Consider the following 12,737-nt stretch of genomic DNA (forward strand, 5'->3'; position numbering starts at 1 on the left):
TGGGCAGGGACACCTTCCCCTAGACCAGGTGGCTCAGTTACACTGATGTCCTTTAGTGTAAGCTTCAGAGAGCCCAGTTCTGCACCTCTGAGGCTGCTGCCCAGTGCCATGTGTGAGCCTTTCATAGCAGATGAGCTTTACAAACACGTGGCTGTTTGCTGCCTTTATCCCTATTTATGGCCCTACAGAAGAGGCCTGGGAGTGTGAGTTCAGACTGTTTCATGCTCTTCCATGGACACCTCAAACGTGTGATTAGTGTCAACTCTAGCAGTGATTCCAACCAAGGCAGAGTCATCCTGGGTGTAAAAAGAGCTTTCACATTAACAGGTGGAGGTTCTGATGGGGCTGTGCACGTTGGCCCTGGCCAAGACAGACGTTGTCCAGGCATTGTGGTGACCTTGCATATTTTCTGACATCACTACTTGCTCAAGTCCCAGTCTGTGTCAGAAGCCTCAGGCAGCATGATACATGCATCTGTCTCCTGCCAAGCTCTCTCTTTACTTCTTGGGCCTCTTTTGAGCTGTGAATGTCTTCCCCTCTCTTTTTCTTCACTCCCTGCTTTGCATCCACACATTACTGAGCCAGATTTTCCCCTTGTTTGCTCTCTCTTCCTCTCTTTTATCCTCCCCAGCTTTTCCTCAAATGCAACCTTAAAAATTCTGTTAGCTACATTTTGGCAAAGCACAGCCCTTTACTGACTGCTTTCTCATCTGTGGATGTCCATACTTTTCGTTCAATATTTTTTGTTCCTTCCTACTGACAGCGCACTTTCCCTGCCCCAGCCTCTCTCCTTGTCCCCCTCACTTCTTTCTGGATTAATCAGAGTACTGGAGAGGTGCTAACATCCTCAATCTCTTCACCTAGCTGTTAGTGCAGCCCCTTTTGTGGTGTGAATCCTGCCGTCTTGGTTTGTACTCCAACATGAGCTGTTGGGTTTTTTTTTCCTCACTGTTTTGCTTCTGTTTTTTCTTTTCTACTCATTCCTTTCCTTCTAATAACTGTCAAAGCTTTCTCCTCCTCCTCCTTTGTGTTGTTAAACGGCAGCAGACAGGCTCTCCATCCCCGTTTTTCTTGGAGTTTGATTCATGGCCTGTTTCCTTCCTTGCATCACAGGCTCTTTTCCTCATTTTTGCAAATATGCTGCATCACTGTGCTCCCTTCTCTGCTTCTCACCTTTGTAGTCTCACCAAACTGGTCCTATGCTCTGCTCCTCTGCTCTGGCTTAGCATGCAATTTTGCTTCTAGCAACATGGCTCATTCATGCTTTTTTCACCTCTCACCCAGGGCTTCCATAACTTTCACAGCATTTTTTTTCTGCTCCTATCTATCTACTTTCTGGACTCAGTGAGGCACTATGAGCACTTAAAATACAGGTCCTCACTACCTACCATGGCTCTTTCTTATTCCTGGCTTGTACAGCTGGTCTCTACTTGATGTTGTTGCTAGACTTTCAGAATTTAAGGAGAGTGAGTCTCATGACTGTACTTTCACCCCAGCAGATTTCATTCTCCATGTAACTGCAGCAGCCTTCTTGTACTTCTGTTTCTGAATTGTAGCTTTATCCATTTTCTGTGCTGTCTCCTCTTTCTCTTCACCATGTTTCTTGCATAAGTTCTTGATGCATTGTAAAATATATAAACAATGTAACATACATAAGTGATATAAAATTAAGCTCTCGTTATGTTCACCTTTCTGCTAGCACATCTGGTCTGCTCCCCTCCTTCAGTCCTTTTTCCTATCCTGCGCACTCAGTCTGTTTTACCTACTACAGCATTTCTTGCCCAGTTCTCTTAAATGTGCATTCTGATAACTTCTTAAGCAAATGTTTTATTGCATCCCTTCCCCCACCTTCTCTTTTCTACAACCCTGGCAGTAATTTCATGTCTTTACTGTGTTTTTTTTTTTGATGTGAAGAAACTTTGGATTCTGTGCTTTCCTAAGAGCATTCACCTCTTCACCTTTGAGTGCATTCACAGGTGAGGTGTTCACACCACACACACACGCACTACTCCCATTTTTTCTGGAATTAAAGGGTTTTGGAAAGCTGTCTGTAATTTCTGGACGCTCCTCAGTTAAGTCTGAGCAGTGACTCAAGCCAGGCTAGGCTGCAGGACAATTCTGTACGTGTACAGCTGTTGTGTTGTGATACATGCCAAGTGTGCTGCAGCCACGTAGTCTGCATGCACATGCATCATAACGCAGGCAGCTCCAGGCACAGGGGCCTTCCTGAATATCTCCAGTGTTTGCTGGGCAAATTGGACCCCCCAGTCATGTACTGAGCCGATGATCTACATGTGTGGAGTAAATTCAATGCCGTGGGGACCCATCAGGCTGCAATCCATGTCTCTTTCTACATTGTGGGCTACATAGTGCACACACACAGTCTTGTTCAGGATTTTTGGCCAATCTATGGGTTATTTGTCATCAGAACGATGTCACTTCCATTAGATCATTCACTTGGTCATTCTACCAGTGCTGACTGAATTGATGACCTCAGTGTGTCGTTTTGCTCTGGCTTTCTGCGTGTGCCTGCTCTCATAGCTGCCATTGCTTTCTGCAGGTGCACCTCTGTGAAGCTGATGGCCTGCTGGAGTTCCTGGGGGTCTCTTCTTCAGAATTCACTCACCAGCCGGTTCTAGTAGCAGTGAAGATGCTAAGATCAGATGTCAACAAAACAGCCAGGTAAGTACATCCCAAATGCCAACCACCTGAGAAGGAAAGCAAATACTCCCCAGGCAACAGTTCCACATGGTTTAACACTATTGACTCTGTAAGAGAAAAGCCTTGGAGGGTGCTGAGTGTTTGTGTAAAGAACAGGACGTAAGCAGAGAGCTGACGGTAGGAACAGATGATGTCAAACTGAAATGCTGTATTAATCCTGTTTGCTGGGGAAGGGGTAGATGCTGCACAAAAGCCCAGAACCATCTCTCAAACTCACTGTATGCAGATGTGTAAAAGTCTCTGTGGTCAGGGACTTTCTTACATGCTGCTTTTGCTTTCTTTAAACCAAGGAATAGTTTAGGACTCAAACCTTCGTTTTCTATTTTACAAGAAATGATTTCCTGAAAGAGATCAAAATCATGTCACGGCTGAAGAACCCAAATATCATCCGGCTTCTGGGGGTGTGCGTGCGAGATGACCCACTGTGCATGATAACAGAGTACATGGAGAATGGAGACCTCAATCAGTTCCTGTCACAGAGGGAGATCTACAGTAAATTTGCAATTTCAAACAACATTCCCTGTGTCAGGTAAGAGGAGCTGCCCATACGTAGGACAAATTGGTGATACAGAGCTGCCAGTTCCTTGTGCTGTGCTTTCCAGGCAGCGACCTTCCAGCCTGGCTACTGCCACAGCACATACTGTGAGCACTAGTCCCACTTTGCGTGGGACATTGTTCTTGAAGCCTCCAGAGATGCATGTTCCTGTGAAGTGTCCCTGCCTGGGGGCTGTTCTGGTCACAGTGACCATCTGACATATGTTGTTTACTGATGTACCCATCTGTTTACATTAGTGGGCTCGCATCAAATATTTCATTAAGTGGCAAACCAGATGCATTGCAGCTAGAGTTTTGGGATGAAAATCAAGAATTTCTCTTAGACTTTTGAGATGTTTTGTACATTCTCTGGATGCCTAAAAATATTACATAAGGGAAGCTGAGTGTGGAGCTTCATTGAAGGAAAGATTTCATCAGCTGACAGAAGGAGAATATTTCACTGGCAAAGACAAACGTTTTCTGTCCGCAGTGGCACTTATCTCCCTCCTCCGTGGAAGGATTAAAGCTAACATGAAAACATCTCTACTATTGCAGAAATTTGTTCCTCACAGACGAGAGTTGCACATACAGCTATCACGTACTTGGCTTCATAAAAGAAAACTGACAAGAAATCACTGTATTGCTTAGCCTTTGGCATGTACACCCACAAAGAAATAGGTTTATTTACAGTTAAAGAGCTAGGCAGTTAGGCAGAGCAAGTTCTGTTGATGGACTGGACAGGAGATGTCTGTGTCTTACCATGTCTAGACAACACCCCTGCTTCTGCCAGTAGCTGGCAGTGGTTAGTGGTCCTGTCTGGGAATGTTAAACAGGCAACATATAGAGTCATGACACACCAGGAGCTGCTGTAGGATGGGAGAGGATTTACATCTGAGTTGACGCATGTTCCAGCTCTCTCCTGTCTCTTCCACACAGTTGAAAGAGCTTTCGCCTCTAGACTCAGTTTCTCTTTTTTTTTCTTGGCCATAGTTTCAGACTATCTTTTTTCTTCTCCTCCTCACCTTTCATCTGACTTCAGCACTGGCATTCACGGGGTTCTTCCCTGCTTTCCATTACTTGGCCCTACCCATAAGTTTTCCTTTCTCTTCCAGCTGCTCTTTCATCCTCTCCTTTTGTCCCTCCCAAGCAGATAGAGTTTCACGTTAAAGGAAGCCTGTGTGGCTGGCTCAGATGTCTGTCTGTGTAGGAGTTAGTTACTGATACTGAAATGAATCCCCGTGCCAAAGAGTGCAGCTTGTCTCTCTGCCAGTTCTATGGGTGTCTGGTTGATGTGGCAAGGTCCAGCTGTCCATACAGCTCCTCGGTGTTTGAAATGCATCTCCCACTGCCTCTCTGGCTATGTAGGAAGTCATGAAGATGAGTCTGCTGAGAAGTGTCTGCTCCTCTGTATGCAGAGCTGCTTGCTCTGGGCACTGGGAGCCAGAAGAGAGCTGCTGACAAGACCTGCCAGGATGCAGAGGGGATGGGGTGGACTGGGCATCTTGGATTGGAAGAGGAGCATCACCAAGCAGGGAGACAAAGCGGCAGCTGATCAGGGGGAAGGGAGAAGGTAGGGCCTGGAGGCTAAGCCCCCTCTGAAGCAGAAAGTCAACAGCCAGGTTAACAAGGCAAAAGTGAGCACCAGAGTTCCTTCTCTGGGGACGTGATGGGTCCATGCAGATCAGAAGCATTGAGCTGACGATGGGACGGGGCTGATTGTCACCTGGGTGGGCTGTGGTGGTCACCGTGCTGGAAGGCTGGGAGGGAAGTGGTGCCCAGACCCTCTGGCCAGTGCTGTGTCAGGGGAGAGGGGCTGCCCCTGGAGCTTTGTAGCAGCAGCTTAGCTGTTGGTTAGAACGGGTAGATTGGATATGTTATCATTAGATAGGTTGTTATAATTTAGATAAAATGATAAAGCTTCTGTCATTGCCATGAGACCACCGAGTATGGCTTTTTTTTCTTGAGCTTTACAAAGAAATACTGACTGAACAGTTTGTTAGATTTGTTTTGACAAGTGCTTGTTTATGAAATGTTTGAGCATGCACAGTGGGAAAAGCTGGGCATCACAAAATAATGGTGTGTGAAGAATGCTGAAAGTCAGGTGGTCCAAATTCTGTCCGTGTATTGTGCAACTTTATTAAAACTATCTTAATTTTGGTACTGGGAACATGAAAATTTTAACAAGTGGATAATACATCCGTTTACATAGTTATATTAAACATAAAAACTAAGCTCTCTTAAATGTTATGTCACATGCTTACTGATAGAAGTATGTGATAATGATGGTTTGAAATACTAAACTCAGCAATTTTTAAGACTTTAAATTCTGAGATTGTACAGCTTCATTTTTCCTGGCTTTCTATGAAAAGTTGGTGCTTTGTTGCATGATCTCTTTGAAAATCTTGATAGTAATGCTTGATATTAAATACCTAAGGGATTTCAAATCCTAAGGGCCCTGAATTTCAGGGACAGGTTGTCTGTTCTTGCTTCTGCAGCTCAGGAACTTGGCCTAGCCTGGCAGGTTGGGATGTCAGTGCCCTAGACAGTTTAGATTTGCTGTTAGGGCAAAAAATAAAATGTCAGGTCACTGTAGTACATCAAATGCAAGGTAAAGCAGTAAGAAATGCCAAGGAAGAGTTGAGTGCCAAGAAATGTACTGACTTTGTTTTGTCATCTTTCAATGCAGCTACTCCAACCTGCTGTACATGGCCACCCAGATTGCCTCTGGAATGAAATATTTAGCATCTCTGAACTTCGTGCACAGAGACCTGGCAACTCGCAACTGCCTGGTGGGAAACAACTACACCATCAAGATCGCAGACTTTGGCATGAGCAGGAATCTTTACAGTGGGGATTACTACCGTATCCAGGGCAGAGCGGTGCTGCCGATACGTTGGATGGCCTGGGAAAGCATCCTCCTGGTAGGCACTGCACAAAACCATTCTGTCTCCCTTCCTCTGGTTCTCACTGTACCCCTGAATTTGTGACATGTATGTGTAACAGCCTTTACAGCTACAGATGGCCTCTGGTGAGTTGTCTGTTGGGTTTTGTTGGACATACCTAAATCTAATAGCCTGGAAAAGGAGGGTGCCCTTGCAAATTAGGCACATCTGGAGCCTAATTTGTGTTCTGTTTCTGACATTCAGGATTCCTGCTGGAGTCATAAGCAACTCGCCTTTCTGAGCTTGCTTCCCCAGCTGTGAAGCCTGGAGGGGCAGGAACAAAATTTGACGAGCATCAAGTGCCAAGTCTGGGCTTGAGGTTGAGGTTTTGTTTTGAGTTTAAGGGTCCTGCTGGCTCCCCTCAGGAGACTGTTCAGCAACCCAAACACGCCCAATCCAGAGGCGATTCCTAGTATTCATCCCAATATTTCTTTGTCAAACAAGTCGTTAGGTCATGTAGTTATACTTCCTTACAATTTTTCTGTGTACTTGGAGGGGGTGTTGTAATTATGGCTGCCATAAAGGCTGATGGGCCTAAACATTTATTTTTATTTTTTTTTTTAAGTTCACCCTCTTTTCATGGTTACAGCTTCATCTAGACTATAAATCACTCCTCTCCTTTCTTGTGTGAATATCTTCCAAACCTTTGCAGCCTACCAGGGTTGCCAGATAAGCCTGGACAATCCGGGTCTGGGCTGTTTTCTGACAAAACAGGCCCTCCAGCCCCCAATTGTTGTGTGTTATTTTGTGAGCAATCTTTAGCTTCTTTTTCCTTCAAAAACATATTGTTCCAAACACATCCAGTTTGGGCACATTTTTTTAAAGACAGAAAACAGGGCAGAGAGCTGACTGTCACCAGCTTTTACATGTACAAAGATCAAAATTATCCTGGCCTTCCTCTAAGGGCCTGCTTCAGCTCTGCTTTCACCCCTAGGGCTTTGCTCCTTGTTCAAAGGTTTTTCTGTACTGCACTGCTGTGCTTTGGGTGGAGGTAGGCAGCAGCTCTCCACCCTGCTGCCACAGCCTACAGCATTGTGCTACTGCTGGAGGCAAATGCAGACTTCCTCAAGAGGGACGGTAAGTTGCTAACTTTCTCTGAGACTTGCCCCCTGTTTCAAGAGGTTTGCCCCAGTGAAAGCTGCACCTTATTAGGTGCCGTGGGTCAACAAAGACATGGTGCTCCTGCCCTGCAAAGCAGCAATGTTGTGCTTTGGTCCCTTTGTGCATCGCTCAGAGCAGGTCACCTGCTCTGCTGTCTTTATGGAGAGCATTTTCCCAGGTGTGAATCCTTATGTTTAGAGAGAGCAGACTGAAATAGCCTTTGCTAAACATGCATTGTAGGCAAACCAGGCTTAAAACATCCTCTCTGTTCACAGGGCAAGTTCACCACTGCCAGTGATGTCTGGGCATTTGGGGTCACACTCTGGGAGATGTTCATACTGTGTAAGGAGCAACCTTACAGCCTCCTCTCAGATGAGCAAGTCATCGAGAACACGGGAGAGTTCTTCCGGAGCCAGGGAAGGCAGGTAAGAAAGCAAATGTGACTTCTTCCTTCACCTGACCTTGATTGCATCCAAACTGATCTCCTTGAGACCCTTCTGCTGGCCTTACGTTATCTGCAAAAGTCCCTGCTTCTGTTACTCCTCTTTTCAAATGTGTCCCACCTCTCTTGCCCTTCGTCCAGGCTCATTGGACTGGCTTTCCTCTCTTGGAGTCCCACTGGAAGAGCCTCCTGGCCTGTCCAGTGCTTCTTCCATGTTATAAGCCACTTCTGCTTCAATCTGCCTTTGCACTGTCCTCCTTAGCTTTTCTGGGCTGTCCTACGCAAACCTTTTGCTTTGTCAGTTTTTTCTGCCCTTAGTGTTTCCTCTGAAAGACAAGGAAGCACTCACTGAGGTGGGGAAGGAGGAATCGTTAGCACCCATGGGTTCGATACTCCCTGTGATATCTCCATCTATGCTGAGGAGCTTTTGGCCATCCCTAGTTGCTGAAAGGCTTTTCTGTCTCATTATCCTCTGTTGCTCCAGGCAGGAGTGTACAGTACTGTTCTTGCCTTCGTACCCTTTAACAGAAATATCAGTGATGACGGTAAATAGAGCATGACAATCCAGCCCACTGATGATTGCTGTACCCCAAGAGTGGACATCTATTTGTTTGCTCTTCTCCCCAGATTGACGTTTAGTATCAAATAAATTAAAGGATTAAGGGAAATGAAAAAAAAAAGTTCAGTTTTATTCATTGTCTCCCAGATACTAATGATCTAGTGAAGAGTCTAAAAGATCAGTGTATAGAAATGAGAGGAAAGGAAAAAAAATGCCAACCTGTGCTGTAGATAAGCTCTAAAAGGTGTTTTTTCTGTCTCTGCTAACAAGCTGTCACGATGCTTAGAAAGCCTCATGGGTTGTCTACGGTGAGTGAAAGTATTTGGATTTTATCGTGGTAAATTTAGTTTTGGTTTGTGTTTTTCTGTCTCTTGGAACACAAGTCTCTGAAGCATTCATGTTTCCTGTGGGACAAAGGACTGTTTTATGACCGGCTCATCAAACAAGTTGGCAAAGTGTCTGCAGTGCCATCTGAGGTGGTGTCGCAGCTCCATGCAGGCTTCACTGCCAGATTCACGCTTAATGGATTTCAAACATTGCATGACTGCCGTGTCTTGTAACGCCTAGACCGAAGCTGTCCTGTGGTTTTCGTTTAGTCAAGGTTTGATTCTTTTAAGGAACAAACACTGAACTTGCTGTATTCTTTTTTTCAGATCTATCTCTCCCAGACTCCTCTGTGCCCTAACCCTGTGTTCGACCTGATGCTGAAATGCTGGAGCAGGGATATAAAAGATCGTCCCACTTTTGACATGATTCACCACTTCCTGCTAGAACAAATGGAATCAAACATTTGACTCCAGAAAAAGAGACAAACTGTTGAGAACAGAGTGACTCTGGTGTCTCTTTGCCTGTACCTCACAGGAAGATGGTCAGGCCACCTTGCTCTCCTCCCTTGACTGTACCGTATTTAATTGAGACGTCCATGGCAGCTGCTCGTTCTATTGGCCATGGTCTGACGCGCAGGACCAGAGGATCTCATTTGGTTGAAAAATCATCTCCTCTTCTGAATCATTTCCTGGGAATACTGTGAGAGGGGTTTTGTTAGATACCCACACGCCTTTGGGAAAGACGAATGAGTAAAACTTTACAAGGGACTTGGAGCTCTCTCCTGGTTGGAACAGAAAGGCGCCAGCCTGAGCGAGAGCCACAATTCAAGAACAGATTTGTAGGAGTAAAGACTTCAGTCTTCTAAAACTATTCCATTAAATCAAATGGAAGTCTTGTGCACATTAGCAAGTGTTTCTGTAGGCTCTTGCTAGAGATGATATGTATAGTAAGAAACTAGGACTGACTAGAGCTAGGAAATGGTTTAACAGACTTGAGAACTGACGGAGCTGGATTTAGCAACCCTTTGGAAGTAATGCTACCAGGGTCTACGGAGGATGCTGATAGAGTCCAAGATCATGTTCTTTTTTCCTGTGGTTGTTAAGCACTGCTTTTGTTATATATGTGCATTTTCCCCACACTGGATTTTTTTTTCTAGAAAAAAGAAAATTAAAAAAATGAATGTTAAAGGTCATAGGAAGGTCACTACAGTAGATCTTCCCTTGACCTGCAAATTAAGGCTAGGGTAGGGAGTTTGTATTGAAAAGTAGCTGATACTGTACTACTGTCACTACGTAGATTTATTAGCCTAATGAACTTGTAGCCACAATGGACTGATGTGCAATTAATCCTGTATAAGTACCCATTAATATGAGATCTCTAAGTCGATGCTGTTAAGTGTGCAGGGGGAACTTAGATTTGGTGAAAGCGAATGGCTGAGAGCAGCCCCCGCTATGTCACTTGTCATAGCTCACGTGAGAGGAAAAGGAACAGGGCACGTGCCATCGCCGGCACGCACCTGCGCACACACTCGCATTTATTTCTAGCATCTGCAGTCCCTCTTCAGGTCTGCAGCAGGTTTAGCGCTGTCAGCCAGGCAGATGCACTTCGGCCCAGGCTCTGTTACTGCTGTGATCAAATCTGGCATCAGGGTGGGACTGCCACATCCCGCCAGTTCTGATCAGGGTGGCTTCGCGTCTGATTTTGGATGCTTCCTGTACAACACGAGACAACTTGCTCCTTGAACCGGGGTTGTCTTTTTGTTTGTTGTGTCACAAATGGCTCGTTCTCTGGAGTATTTTATAGGGCTCTGAAATACCCTTGGAGTGGGTCAGAGAATTCAGCTTGTTTCTACAGTACATCCATTGTGGATTTATCAGGTGCCTGGGGAATACTCTGCTATTCCCTTTGTAACTGTTTAGCAAGATATTACGGACCAAACCGAGTATTTCATAAGCTGGGAGGTTAAAGTTCAGCACTTTTTGTTTTGTTTCTTTGTTTCTTATTTTTCCAAACAGCATCCAGTATAACATGTATTTCCAGTAAAGGTTGTAAAGATAATTCCTATCTTGGCCAGCAGCATAGTGTTCACTGTGCTACGAGCTACATCGTGTCTGTGCTACGAGCTCTGTAAGCGGACACCGCTGACGGAGGGAATGCCAAAACAGCTCTAATAAGAGGATAATTATGGCTGTTACGTTGAAAGAGAAAACCTGTCCCTGCGTTGGCAGACGCCAGGACTGAGTGTGCTGTGTCTGCTCCCCAGGCAGAACAAAGCTGGTCCTGAAGCTTCCCAGCTGCCCCCAGTTGTCCTGCTGCAGGTCGCTGTGGGAGTCCCCGGATTGCGTGTAGGCATCACAGTCTGGGCTGGTCCTCTGAGCAGCCTTCCCGTGATGGAGCACGAGGCATCTCATGCCCTGCGAGGGCTGCACGGGCTCGGGTGGCTCTCACCACAAAGCAGGTGTTTGCCCCCTTTGACCGAGGGGCTCTGGGTGAGCTGCTGCTGCCACACGTGTGTGCTGTAAGTGCCTGGCGTGGGGACAGGAGCCAAAGCTGTTGTGGTCATGTATGCAGCCATGCGTTGGTGTTATTGCTGGAGAGTTTCCATCCTGTCCTGGAAAACAGAGCCGAGTAATACACAGCCGTGTGCGTGACCTCCTGTGTTTTGGAGTTCAGAGGTTCCAGAACGCTGTAATGTCACCTGGGTGGGCTTTGTCCTTCTGTTATGTCAGGACGTGCTGTTCCTCCACTGACATACTGACATACGAAGTTTCTCTCATATCAATAAATTCTAATGATAACCTTGACAAAAGCGAATTTCTGCTTTTTTTTTTATTATTATTTTGCCTAGGTCTAGGTGTCTGCACTGAGGACAGATATTTTGGTGTGACTGTTCAATAACTTTGGTAAGTGTGCGACCCCAGGTCTGGAAGGAGCAGCCAGTGCAATGCAGCTGCTGCTCCAAAAGGAGCGGACTTTGGAGGAACTTTCTGAAGGCACTGACAGGGTGGCCTGAGCCCCAGGGAGCCGAGACAGCCAGTGGGACCCAGAGTGGCCTGGGGTCGCTCTTCAGTGCTGTGAATATGGTGCTGTTTCCTTAGGCATTTTTTTTTTCATATTCATATTAAATTCAAAGGATGATCTGGGTTGGGAGAGACCTTTGTAGGTCTCTAACCCAGTCAGACTCTAAAAACAGCTAACTTCTTGCACAGCTGGGCTTTGAAGGTCCCCAAGGATGGAGACGTGAGCACCTGCTCCGACCCTGCCCCAGAGCTGCACTGTGTTTGTGGGGAAGAATTTTCTCCTTATGTCCAGTCGGCCTTCCCCTCGGGGCAACTTGAGCCTCCTGCCCCTCATCTTCCACTGAGTAGAGTCATTGTACCCCTGGCAGCCCCATCCACCCTGCGGAGCTGGGGATGCTGTGCAGTTCTGTCCCCGCAGAGTTCAGGTACTGGGGCAAACTCATAAGGTCTGGAAACTCCAGATCTCCCAAAATGTTGCGGTACCAAGAGCAGGAGTCAAAGCAGCACATCTGTCTTCTCAGGTGCAATTTTGTGTAGAGTACTGGCACCTAAATAGATGAGAAAATGCTGGAATACTCCAACTTCTGGTTAGTGTATTTCTGATTAGTATCTCTGAGCTCTCGAAAGATTGTGCTGGCCACGTGGCTGGAGTTCTTTGAGACCACAGAGGGACAGTGGCAATGAGCCAGGCTCCCTCCTGGTATTGCAGTTTGTGGAAGTGGTGCTGGTGCCAACAGGTGGGATGACCTTGAAGGTAAGGACACAGCACTCCCAACAGCAGTTCAGCACAGAGAAGAGCTGGGCAGAGGGGGGCTGAGCCAACCCACAGCAGGCACCATGACCATGCTGTGTTGGGGACAGGAGCTCCTTTGCCCTGTTTGTAGCAAGGCAGCGAAGGTTTGGGTCCTCCAGCAGCCAGGAGCGGGCAGAGCAGGGCTGATGCATCCAGTATCAGCGCTGCCCTTGCTGTGTGTGCACTGCATGGGGACCTGGGTGTGCACAGCACAGAGCTCCCCGTCTGCACGTGCAGGACGTGGACGGCGGCGTGAACACAGACACGTGCCGGGGCTGCTTATGGGGAACATCTGCTG

At 46.5% G+C, this 12,737-nt stretch overlaps 1 protein-coding gene across 6 annotated transcripts in view; it reads left to right on the forward strand.

Annotated features, from left to right (window-relative positions):
* Window positions 1-11,435, forward strand: part of LOC137842564 (discoidin domain-containing receptor 2-like) — a 57,416-nt gene extending 45,981 nt beyond the window's left edge. For all 6 annotated transcript variants that reach the window (XM_068656754.1, XM_068656757.1, XM_068656756.1 and 3 more), the window contains exons 13-17: window positions 2,561-2,682; window positions 3,053-3,250; window positions 5,942-6,176; window positions 7,574-7,723; window positions 8,953-11,435. In XM_068656754.1, coding sequence (XP_068512855.1) covers window positions 2,561-2,682; window positions 3,053-3,250; window positions 5,942-6,176; window positions 7,574-7,723; window positions 8,953-9,093 — 846 coding nt within the window. In that variant the 3' untranslated portion in view covers window positions 9,094-11,435. The remainder of the gene's footprint in view (window positions 1-2,560; window positions 2,683-3,052; window positions 3,251-5,941; window positions 6,177-7,573; window positions 7,724-8,952) is intronic.
* The last annotated feature ends 1,302 nt before the right edge of the window (window positions 11,436-12,737 follow it).

Source organism: Anas acuta, chromosome 20, assembly GCF_963932015.1.
Source record: "Anas acuta chromosome 20, bAnaAcu1.1, whole genome shotgun sequence".
NCBI classification, from domain to species: Eukaryota; Metazoa; Chordata; class Aves; order Anseriformes; family Anatidae; genus Anas; species Anas acuta.